Source organism: Tamandua tetradactyla, chromosome 3, assembly GCF_023851605.1.
Source record: "Tamandua tetradactyla isolate mTamTet1 chromosome 3, mTamTet1.pri, whole genome shotgun sequence".
NCBI lineage: Eukaryota > Metazoa > Chordata > Mammalia > Pilosa > Myrmecophagidae > Tamandua > Tamandua tetradactyla.
The window spans coordinates 12,637,984-12,650,075 of NC_135329.1; the positions used below are offsets into that span (position 1 = coordinate 12,637,984).

At 49.6% G+C, this 12,092-nt stretch overlaps 1 protein-coding gene across 1 annotated transcript in view; it reads left to right on the forward strand.

The window, feature by feature from the left end:
• Positions 1 to 6,029: 6,029 nt before the first annotated feature.
• The window catches only part of PLB1 (phospholipase B1), a 141,490-nt gene continuing 135,427 nt past the window's right edge, over positions 6,030 to 12,092 (forward strand). Inside the window, exons 1-2 of the mRNA XM_077152488.1 lie at positions 6,030 to 6,162; positions 9,106 to 9,269. Coding sequence (XP_077008603.1) covers positions 9,212 to 9,269 — 58 coding nt within the window. The 5' untranslated portion in view covers positions 6,030 to 6,162; positions 9,106 to 9,211. The remainder of the gene's footprint in view (positions 6,163 to 9,105; positions 9,270 to 12,092) is intronic.

A 12,092-nucleotide genomic window follows, 5' to 3' on the forward strand; every position in this document is an offset into this window, starting at 1 on the left:
TTCTTGTAATAAGAGAAGAGACAGAGACACGCATGTGTGCGCACACACACAGGGAAGAAGGCCATTTGATGATGGAGGCAGAGACTGGAGTTTTGCAAGTGCTAGTTTCAGAACTCCAAAGATTGCCAGCCATCACCAGAAACCCAGAGAGGCGAGAGAGGATTCTTCCCTAGAGCCACTGGAGAGAGTGTGGTCCTGGGGCCAATGCGACTCTGGATGTCTGGTTTCCAGAACTGTGAGAGAATACATTTCTGTTGTTTTAAATCACCCAGTTTGTGGTAATCTGTTATGGCAGCCACACGGGAAACTGATACAGAAGTGAGAAGGAGCCGGGCTGGGTGGAGGAGAGTGGACCAGGAAACCAGAAGCACGAAGCCAAAGGAGAGTGGTTTCATGAAGAGTGATAAAGGTGTGTCAAATGTGGGTGAAACGGCAAGTAAGAGGAGGTCTGAGGACCTCAGTGCCCATTGGATTGAGCAAATTGTTGACCTTAGAGCATCCACGTACAGCAGGAGGGCAGAAGCCACGTTGCAAGATGGGAAAGAGGGAGGTATTTTAGAAAGAGGACCCTGGTGAGGGAGGAGGATGGGCCTGGCTGGTGCACCTTCAGGGGTGCCCAAAGGGACCCAGGTAAGAGAAGACGAAGTTCTAGATCTTGGAGCCTCACCCTGGTGAGGACAACCTGGGTCTCAGAGTCAAGAAAGAGCAACAACTGAACACTTGGGTCAAGGTGGCTTTGATTCAGAAGCAAAGAGGGAAGTGAGAGGGAGCTGGAAGGAGCCTCCAGGATTCTGTCTGAGGGCACCCCGGGTTTCCAGAGGCCACTGTCTGGAGAACCCACCCTTGAGGCCCACACCTCTGCCTGGTCCTGGTCCCACGTGCTCCCAGGGGACCCCTGAGGACTAATTAAGGAGAAAGAATGGACTGTATATCACGTTCAGAGAACTGGTTTGTGGAGCCGTCAAACCAGGATTAAGGCAGGCTCTATAGCTGTGTGATCTGGGGCAAGTTTCCAGCATTCCTGTGGATAAGGCAAAGCCCATTTATGAAAATATTCCAGTATGCAAACATGTGCGGATTAGAATGGAGAAAATATGGAACTTGTAAATTCCTTTTCCTCAATGTCTTTTTGGAGTGCTAGCCCTCTAGTTATGAACAAGGCCCTTCCTGAATCCCTGAAGAAGGAAAGGGGCGCCGGGAGCCTGAAGGCAGAGGTGCGCGGGGACAGCGGCAGGGTGGAGAGGGCTGAGAAAGAAGCCGGAAGTGACACTGCTCCTCGGAGGCTGCTCCAGTGGCTGGAACTCAGCACCCACCTGCCTGGCCCCGTCGGCCCACATCTGCCTCACCTTCGCCTCTCCCCGCCCTCCCTCATGCCACTGTCTTCTCCCCAGCTCAGGCAATCAAAGCTAAACAGTGGGCCTGCCGGGGGAGTTGGCAAAGCAAACACGCTTGTGCATCATCGCCAAAGCTATAAACACCCGCGTGCCCAGCCCCGGGAGCAAGCTGGTGACGCCATGCGGCAGCGATTCCCTGCCCCACAGCCAAAGGCCCAGAGGCCCCATTCCCCAGCGGCAGTGCAGATGGAGAGGCGACGTCAACTGGTAAGCTGCCCTGGGCCCCGGGAGAGGCGCCCGCCCCCCCACTCCCACCCTCCGGGTCCCTGGTTCAGGGAAAGCCTTCCATGCCTTTTGAATGCTCGGGGGGGGGGGGGGGGGGGGGCGCGTGGGTCAGGACCCAAAGGGTTGATGTGGGAGCCACCAGCATGGTCTGAAGCATGTGGGATTCTGAGGAAAAACTTTGGCGATTCCCTGGGGATTGGAGAAACGGATCCCAGCTTCCTTAGACAAGCTGCAGAGGGAATTTAGCCATGGGAAAATTAGTTCCTGTGGGATCCCCATCCCCCCTGGTGAGGAAAGCACCCAACTTCACACCACTTCCTCCCCAGAGCATCCAACTACTGCGGCCGCACAGGGCCCGGATGAGTCAAATGCCTTGACCAGGGGCTTTTAGCTCTAGAAGTGGCAGCAAAGAGCTTCTCCTTGGGTCCATGCCCTCTCCTCTCCAAAACAGAGGTGGGGCAGTCTCTGGGATTTACACTGGTATCTACTAGGCAGGGTCTGTGTTGCATCTTCCAGGTCTTGAACTTGGCCATCCCTGGACTGTGGTGGAGAGGGCAAGAGTTCTGGGCCATAACCTTAGTCGCTGAGAAATTTGGGGCACGTTACTAAACCTCTCTGTATTTTCATCCGTAAAATTGGACTTCAAACACCATTGCTGCCAGCGGCCATGGTGGTTCTGCTCTACGCGATGAGGGAGAAAGAGCACTGGACTCTGATCGGGAGTCCCAAAAGTAGTTCAGGCCATAGACTCAGACCAGCCCTTCCTCTTTCTTCACCTCAATCTTCTCATCTGTGCAATGGGGGTGGAGTGGCCTTGATGACTGCTAAGGCTCAGGAGCTCACGGACCAGTTCTGACCTTCCCTACCTGGTGACACCACGTGAGGTTAGGGGGGACACAGCCAGATGCCTACCTGGTTGGGATATAGAGGAACATTCTGGTCTTTCTGAGATGGTACCAAGGGCACGGGGGGGGAAATTCCTCTGGTGGTTGCACCAGAGGTTATGTTTCCTCCGCAGCTTAGCAAGTGCCCCGAGTACAGGCTGTGCGTTGGTCAGGGCATATGGGTCATTCAGACTGAGCACCCAGGAGGGACGCTCACGTTGCCGCACTCCTGCCAAAGGCTGCCTCCGACCAGTTCAGAATCCAAGAGGCTTCCCTGGGCTTCCCTCCTGAAAGATGTTTCAAGCTGTTTCACAAGGTGCATCCCAGGGAGAAACTAGGGATATGGGGGATAAGAATAACTGGATCAGAACCTCCTGTTTACAACTTACTGGATGAGGAAGGCTCCGAAACCCCTGAGCTGGGATGGAATGAGATCACATGTATGAGTGAGTGATCAGCAAAGTACCTGGCACGTGATAGATTCTTGATGAGTCTTGTTTAAATCTGAACATGGTTGAAGGTGCAGGAATGAGTGACAGGGGCCTGGGGTTGTCCAAGACCCCTGGCTGATCACGTCAGGCCCCAAGGAGCTTGATCTGTTTATCTTGTGTGCATTACACCTTACCACCTTCCATGGGTGCTGAAGCAAAAAGGCCAGTGTTTCAATTTGCTAAAGCTGCTGGAATACACTATACCAGAAATGGAACAGCTTTTAAAAAGGAAATTTATTATGTTACAAGTCTATAGTTCTAAGGAGATAAAAATGTCCAAACAAAGGCATCCAGGAAAAGATACATTGACTCAAGAAAGTCCTATGTCTGTCACATGGGAAGCTATGTAGCTGGCACCCACTGTTCCTTGTTCCTGGTTCCTTTGCGTCTAGCTTCTGATGCCAGTGGTTTCCTCTTTAAGCGTCTGTTGGCCTTCACATAGCTCCTGTAGGTGGATTCTGGCTTACTTAGCATCTCATGGGAGGGCACATGCCGACATCTGTAGGGCTCCAAACATCCCTGTCTAGGCACCTGCACTCTCTGTCGGCACTCCAAGCAACTCCACGCATCTCTGTCAGCTCTGAAGCAACTGTTCTCCAACATCTCTGTCAGCTCTGAGGTTTCTCCAAAATGTTTCCTTTTTAAATGACTCTAGTAAACTAATAAAGACCCACCTTGAATGGGCAGAGTCACATCACCATCTAATCAAAAACCACACCCACAACTCGATGTGTCACATCCCCATGGAAACAATCCAATCAGCTTCCACCCCACAACATTGAATTAGGATTAAAAGAAGCATAGCTCCCCCCACAAGATTGGATCAAGTAAAAGGATAGGTCTTTTTTGGGGTACATAACAGCTTCAAGCCAGCACAGCTGGGAAGCCCTGCACTAATGAGATACCTAGTCAGTGCTGCGAGGGCATCTGGGGGATGGAGCTTGGAGATGGCTGGAGGAAGAGGAGACAGAGGGTCCCATAGGCAGAGGAACCGTGTGACTTGGAAAATGTCAGGGCTCGTGCTGCAGGGGCCTCTCCCATCACCCCCTCAGCTGTAAAGGGACCTCCCCCATCACCTCCCCTATACTTGAAATGAACATGTCATCTCACCCCAACCGCCCTGAGCCTTTTCCTCACTGTGTAAGTCAGAGATGGAAGTCGTTCTGTCAGTCTCACAGATGAGGAAACTGAGACACAAGAAAAGAAACAGCTGTGGGTTGCTGAGGGCACTGTGGCAGATCTGGACCTTCTGCCCACACATCCTGGTGCTCAGGGACTCCATCTCCAGTTCTCCCGGAATTCAGCCCTTTCCCACCTAGTCCTTGATCTCTGAGGGAGAAGCCCCGGTGCCTCACCCGGTGTGCTCCCGTGTATCCCCCTCTGGCGAGACCACCAGGCTAGCCTGACTTTGTTGGCTGGCGGTAGCCTGTTCTGCTGTCAGGCCACATCCACTGGACCTCCAGCTTGTCCATGACAGAAGAGATGGAGCCCTGTGCATCCCTCAGTGCTGGGTGCTGATGGGTCCTTGCGAATCCTGGCTCCATTGGAGCAGTGGCTCTCGACCCTGGCTGCACATCAGAATCCACCAGTGAACTTTAAAAAATACCCATGTCCATGTCCCACCCAGACCAATCAATCAGAATCTCTGAGGGTGAGGCCAAGGCCCAGGCATATTTTAAGAAACTCCCCCAGATGGTTCCAATGTGCAGCCAGGATTGAGAACTGCTATATGGGAGGATAAGGATGAGACCTCGGGAAAGTCAGGGACCCCGTGTCCCCAACGATGCTTCTCCACTGTCTTTCTCAATATGCTTCCTGGTATTGCAGTAACATGCCCCTCTCCTTTTCCCTAGCTTTCTATCCTAAAAACATGATTTTTAGCTGTTATTAATTCCTTTGATTTTGTTGAGCTGATTTTTTTAGTAGAAGTCTTGGTCTCTTACGCCCTGTCTTTTATTCACCTATTTAGTCGCCCATTTTCTGCTGAGTATCTGCTATGACAGGCACCATGCTGGAGCTGGGGACATAGCAAAGAACAAGCCAGCCCAGCTCCCTTCTCATGGAGTGCTCATTCTATGGGGATTTGCCTTGTCATTCCTTCTCCTTTTATTAATAAGGCTACAACATTTGAAAATTGATTTTTTTCCCCCCGGAAATGCATTTTCTTAATTTTGTCCCTTACTGATTTACTCCTTAATAGGCTCTTCTTGTTTTTAGCATCTTGATTGTAAGCAAAATCTCGGCCCAAGGGAAGCTAAGCCAGTCAAACTACTTCCGTGGGACAGTGTTTTACGTGTGTGCGCCCAGGCCTTGTGTTCACGAAGGAGCCCTGGGTGTCCTAACCCAAGTCCCCTTTTACTTCTGTGACTGGGAAGGGTCTTTGCGGACACATGCTTGGTTAGGCCAGTTGTCCATCTGCCCTGGAGAATACTCACCCAATGAATAAATATTTGTTGAAGGCCTGTTTGCCCAGGACAGTGGGATAGGTGATCCTGGGGTGTGTGTCGGGGGTGCCAAGATGGCAGAAAGGGAAGATCCCCACCTCTCCCTCGGCACCCACCAGGAACATCAAAACTATTTCCATGGAGAAGGAGTGAGCGTGGTGAGGCCAGCAGGTGCTTTCCCTGGGAGTCCAGACTAGGTATCCCTGTGCTGTGGGGGATAGAGTCATCCTCAGAGAACAGTGGGCCCCAGGCCTCAGGCCTTGGTAGGTGGAAGGGCTGGTAAGGGCCTATCCACCGGGGGTCCTCAGCCACACATTTCTCATCGCAGCAGCCTCCTGCATCCCATTTTCTTCTTTGCAGGCTCAAGAGATAGACAAAGCTGTGTGTCGGCCAGCATTCAAATTGACAGAGGACTCTAGGAAACCTGTCAGCCTCTACTTGACTTCCGTCATGCCCTGGGATCAAGACTGGAGCTAGATTACAGAAGGCTTTAACTGAAAGAACGGATGAGACGGCTGCTGAGGACCCTTAAAATTCTATCACTAGGTCTTTGCTTTGCCTGCTGGTACCTCATCCAATCACTCTTCCCTAATCCAACACATTAGAATCTTCTGACAAGTAGAGCATTCTGACAACGAACAACCTTTCAGAGGAGTTACTAGCAACCAAGAAGTGGCTGGACAACCAACCAATTGCGGGGAAATTGTAGAGAGTCCAGGCTTGGGTCAGTTAACTTCAGAGGCTCCTTTTCTGTCTGAGTCTCTCTGAGTGGATGATGTTTTGATCTCCTCTGTTTAATATTCCTATGTGAAGACACTTTTCTTTCTAAGCAGTATTGATAAAACAGGCAGTCTGTTCAAATATCCTTTAAATCTGTGATAACCTTGCAGAAAAGCTGAAACTGGGGGCTGACAATTCCCAGGCCCTCACTGGAATTGATTAGAGCTATTTTGAGAAGGAAAGTGCTGAGTTCCACCTCCCCCGCAGTTCTGGCGTGTAGCCTCCCTCTCCCAGCTGGGTGTCTTCCATGGAAAGGGCCCCCTGTGGGTCTTGTTGGAGGTGAAAGGTCGCTGGTGCGCACTCCCCTTCCCATGACCAGAGATCACGTGTGTGTTTTGAAAGAAGACAACATTTTGACTTACTGTCTGCTCACAACCACTAAAAAGTTTGACTGTACATCTCTTTCTTTCCAAGGCCTGAGCCCTTCCCAAGTTTTGTTTCTAGCTCTAGAGCTAGGGAATTGGGTCTAGCTGCATCTTTAACCAGAGGGAGAAATCAGCCTCTGTCTTTTTCCTGAAGTCTAGGGATTTCTTGGTGGACCTCCTACTATAAGGTTGCGGTTTGAAGTTATTTTGACTACAACCCACATTAAGAAATACTTTTTCCATCATTACTGATAGCTGAAGCAAGAGTTTCCTGAAACATTATTTACCCCTGCCAAATTCAATGTCCTTGACTTCTATTCTTTCATTTTTTTTGAAACAGGATGATCACCCATGGAATTAAATTCGTGGGATGATAATGGGTAGTAACTCCCAGTTTTAAAAAATAGTCTACAGGCTGTGCTGTTGTAATTCAACTGGGCCTGTTGAGATTTGGTCTAGCACCCCCTTATGGATTATTGGACAACAGCAAATGCTCAGCTTTTTCACATCACCAGGAAGGTTTCCGAGCAGGGCGGAGACAGACTGCCATTCCTGAAAGCAGTGAAGGCATGGGCCTTTCCCTTTAAAAGGAACGTCTGCTGACGGACGCTAAAACAGAGCTCCTTCTCTCCTCTAGGAGAAAGTGAAAGTCAAAGAACAAACGTTTACTGACAAGTGACAGAGCTTTTACCTGGCTGTTGATAACGAGCTTTGCTTATGTTTTTGCAGCTGTCAGCAGATCAGGTAGATAGTAGGTGCATATCAAGCTAACATATGCAAAGTGCCCTTCCAGTGCTTGGAAAGAGTGCCCAAGAAATGGTACCCACCCTCCTGCCACCTCCCCATTGGTAAGGATTCCTTCAGGCATTGATGAGACTCAAAGTTTTCTTGTATCTAAGAGGTAACTCAGACTGTCTTATTAAAAATGCCTCACAGAAGTTAAAAATATTTTTAAGGCCTTTCCCAACTTTTCTACGTGTAAAAGATAGAAGAGGGCATGTGGTCCAGCCCTGCCGGGCTGTGGTGGTTGCCAAGAGAAGAGTAAGAGAGTAGAGTGAATCGGCAGATTGTAGAGCTGGGCCTTTCTTGCCCATTTCCCATCCTGCTTCCCTCCCCACCCCCAGCTGGTTCGTGCATGAGTGAGACTTGTGAACACCCCTTTGGTTCATGCAAGTTCAGTGATGCTCCTTACAGCTGTTTGCTGGCATAGAGCTGGGTGGACTCCTGAGAGCTTTCTTAGTGGGGCAGCAGCTTTGGATCTGTCATTGAACTTGGGGGCAGTTCAATGCTGATAGTGAGTACCTGATTGCTTGGGGTGTGGGGTGTCTGCTCCCACATGGCCCCTGCTGTCCTTTCTTCATTTTCTAGGAGTGCTGCTCTCTGGCAGGCTCTGGGTCCAGCCTGATGGCCGGAGACCCCGCTGCAGCCCTGAGGCTGAGGCTGAGCCCTTTGGCATGGCCCAGTCTGCAGGTCACCCACAAGCTTCATTTCTCTGAGCAGACCAGAAAGGAAGATAGCATCCTAAAATCAGGGGGGCCAGGAACTGAGGGCACCTAATCTTCACTTCATACTCAAGACAACAGAGCCATAATTGATTTTTTTTAAGTATGAGGAAAATGTCCAGCAGCCGCAGATCAGGGTCTGAGGTTGGTTAACGGAAACCAGCTCCGGTCTCTTAGGTCTGAGTTCAGGCTTGCAGACTTGCTACCTCAAGGATGGTCAAAATGCAAAGATGCTTTAGATATATCTGTTAATATTAACCAAAGGTGATTGTACCTTGATATTCATGGAGAAAGGCCAAATTTCACCCTCAAGCATATTTTGTCTCCCAGGAGGTTTCAGATTCTAGCTCTGCTTGTCCACTTTAGACCCAGCCCAGTAGGCCTGACTTGTTTCTCCCAAAGGAAACTGCTGATCCCGCAAACCCAGTCCTCTGGCTCCAGCCTGCATCTCTCAATTCAATGCGCAGACGAAGCACGTGCAGTGTGCGTGCCAGCCCAGCACTCCCAGGCCCGGTGGGTGTGGGGCTTGGAGGTGGGGACAGAAACAAACCTTTCTGGATCCCAGCAGCACTCCTGAGACCTGGTGGGAACACGTTTCAGACTGAGCAGAAGAAATCGCACTTTGGAAGGTGGCTGTCTGGTTTATGAACTCCTTCCCCTCCCTTTATGTTGTTTAGCTCTGCAGCTTCTAGGTGAAAAAGCTAAGGCCAAGTTAATGGAGCCACCTAAGTTCCCATAGCTGGGAGCGACTTGGAATCCCAGCCCAGCCCCTGGCTCTTCAGACCTGGGCTCTTCTGGGCAGACCAGGCCCCCAACACTGGCACTCCCAAGGCACCCGCCAGAGGAGAAGACCATCTGCAGGGGGCTCGGGGCCCTCGGGTTTTAGTGCCCATGCCTAGGGCCTACTACCCATCTGTGCCCCATCTACCTTAAGAAATCTTCTGTCTAAATGCAAATGTGTATCATTTACAGGCAGCCACTGCCCCCTTTCAAAGGTGAACACAGTAAAATTTATGACAGGTGCACTATCAGCCCACAGAGGAGCATAAAAGCAGGAGCAAGAGGCAGCCCATCCATCCACCCACGCGGTTCATCCGGAGGCCAGAGACACCTGGTGGATCCAGGCATGGCGCTGCGGCCAAGCATTTCCCTCCTGGGGCTGCTGCTGCTGCTGCTGGGGCAAGGTAAGCATGCACCAGCCTGGCTGGTGTCCCATCTTGCTCGGGCGAGGGGTTGGGGCGTGGAATGAGTCCTTTGGATGAAGCACAAAAGGCTCAGCTGGAACACAGGAAGGCTGGTTTGCCTCTTGTGCAATGGAATGCTGGGAACACCTACAGAATACTGAGGTTTGATGCCCAAAAGCTGTGGGGCGAGAGGCAGGTGTCAGGACAGGAGAGACGTGCAGACAGCAGCTCTGCTGTAGTGGGAAAAAGCCCTGGGTGTCAGCTCCTAGAGACCCCGGCTTCTAGTTTGGGTCCTGCTAAGCAGTGTGGCCTCGGGCAAGTTCTTCTGCCCACCCCCCCACCTTGATTTTCTCATCCTTCAAATGGGAACACTACTACTACTACTAGCATATGTTGATTATTACTACTTGTGGACTTGGTTCTGTTTCATTTTTGCTAAACGGAGAGAGGAAGGCAGATTTCACAATGATAAATTCTAAAGCATTGCCCAGATTCCTTAATCGTATGAAATATTCTATTGGGTGCTGATTGAAATGAGTGGACGGCCAGCCAGGGCTTTGAATTTCTCCCGACACTGAGGATTATAGTAAGATTGTGCCTCTGCCACAGTCCCTCTCTGCCCCTTCTTCCCACCCTCGTTCTTCCTTTCTCCCTTTGTTTAGAAAGGCAGAGACCTCTAAACTGCCAAGGGCCTTACACATGCTCTAGGCCAACCCTTTGACCCTCTCCAGCTGAAGCCCCAGTGCTGGAGCAGGGGTGAGGGGCACTTGCCCTTGAACCCCCAAAGGGATGGAAGGAGGCACAGGGTGGAGGACTGTGCCTGAAACGGAATTCAAGCACCGGTCCTGCTGCTGACCTTGAACAGGGTATTTGCCCACTCTAAGCCTCAGGACCTCATCTGAAAATGGAGAAAATCAGAGTTCTGGGCAATTATGAGCCACAAATGGCACAGCGGGTGGGGGCCCCCTGGGTAGACTCCGGCGGCGGGCTGGGCACAAGCAGATGCTAAATCAGTGGTGGCTTTAGACGGTGATCTCAGCCCCTTCTACTTCGGCTGAGAGCTCTTTCCACTCTCCCGCTTTCTTTTCCCTTCCTCCCTCCCATTATTTTATTGGGAATTATGGAAAACATTCAGAAAAGTACGTTACGATTTAAATGCAGTTTAATGAAGAGCTGCAAACGTGTGTGCAACCACCACCCAAATTAAGAAATCAAATGTTGCCAGTATCCTGAGAGTTCTTTCTAGTGTGGCCCTTTCCAATGCCAGCTCCCTTCTTCCCCAAGGTAATCACTATCCCGACATTGTAATAATGAGTTCTTGTTTTTCTTTGTGGTTTTATTCCCTGTCTATGCATCCCTAAACCAAGTCATTGTTTCGCCCATTTTTTTTTAACTTTAAATAAGTGGTATTTCACAGCACTTTTTTCTTTCACTCAATATTACGCTTGTGAGATTTACTCATATTGAATTTTTTAGCTGTACTTATGTTCATTTTTAGTGCTCTACAACAAATGCCTATACTATTATAATTAATGACTTATCCTACTGTAACATATATATACTATATAAAGCATAGTGCTATACTTCTGCAATAAATTACTATACTACAATTTATTTTACCACCAACAGATGTCTGGGTGTTTTCCAGATTCTTGCTGTAAATCCAAGGTCGCTATGAACATTCACACGCACGCATCCTGGTACATGTGGGCATGAGTTTCTCTGGGCTGTATACCTGGGAGTGGAATTGCTGGCCCGTAGGGTATTCACACGCTCAACTTGACTGTATACAGGCAAGCCATTTGCCAACATGGTTCTACCAATGGATATTTCTGGTCGCCATGCATGAGAGTGTCTGTTGCTCCAGCTTCAACAATACTTGGTGTTGCCATTTAAAAATCTCATTATGAAAAAAAAATTCCATTATGGGTTTGATTTGTATTTTCCTGACTGCCTATGAGGCTGAGGACCTCCTCACGTGGTTATTGACCATTTGAGCTCCTCCTTGCAAAGTGCCCATGCAAACCTTCTTCTCATTTTTCTTCTCTGGGTTGGTATTTGGCCCAGTGAGTTGCACAAGTTCTTCATATATTCTGCACACAAGTTCTTTGTTAGTTACATGTATGGCAAGTATCTTCTCTCACTCTGAGGTTTGTCCTTCCATTCTCTTTATGGAGACTTTTGATGGGCAAAATTCTTAATTTTATGGAAATAAATATGGAGACCATCCAACTGAGAGCAAGCAGAGACGATTCAAAGTTCGCTTCAGCAAAGCAGTCAGCCACCATCATTTGCATTTGGCAGAGACTCAAAAGCAAGCTGGGGAGCCAGAAAGCTTTGTAGTAAACATAAAATGGGGGAGGGGAAGGACTGCTTTAGATATGCTCTGATGGGAGGTTGTTGACCTGGGATGTTGGCCTTGGGCTAACTAGAAGTGAAGCATCTCGTGTGATTGGTTCGGGGAGATTATCTGGCTTTGGCTGCTCCGGAGTTGGAAATAAGGGCCCCAAAATAGGGACAATGACAGTCATCGACCAATTCCTGACCACCTGGGGCCGACTGCTACAGAGGCTGTGATTTGACTCTCTGGACTGGTTGCTACAGAGGTTGTGGGTTAGCATGATCTGGCCATTGTCTGTCTGTTCAGTCTCTCAACCCTGCCTTTTGGTTATTCTCTTGTGAGAGTTTGACTAATCCAGGTAAGGTTGGAAATCCAGATCTTCAGTGCCTGGAGGTTGGTCAATTCTCTCCAAAATCAGTGAGATCCTCTCTCTCTCTCTCTCTTTTTTTTTCAATTTTGAAAGCATTTTTATTTTGACAAGA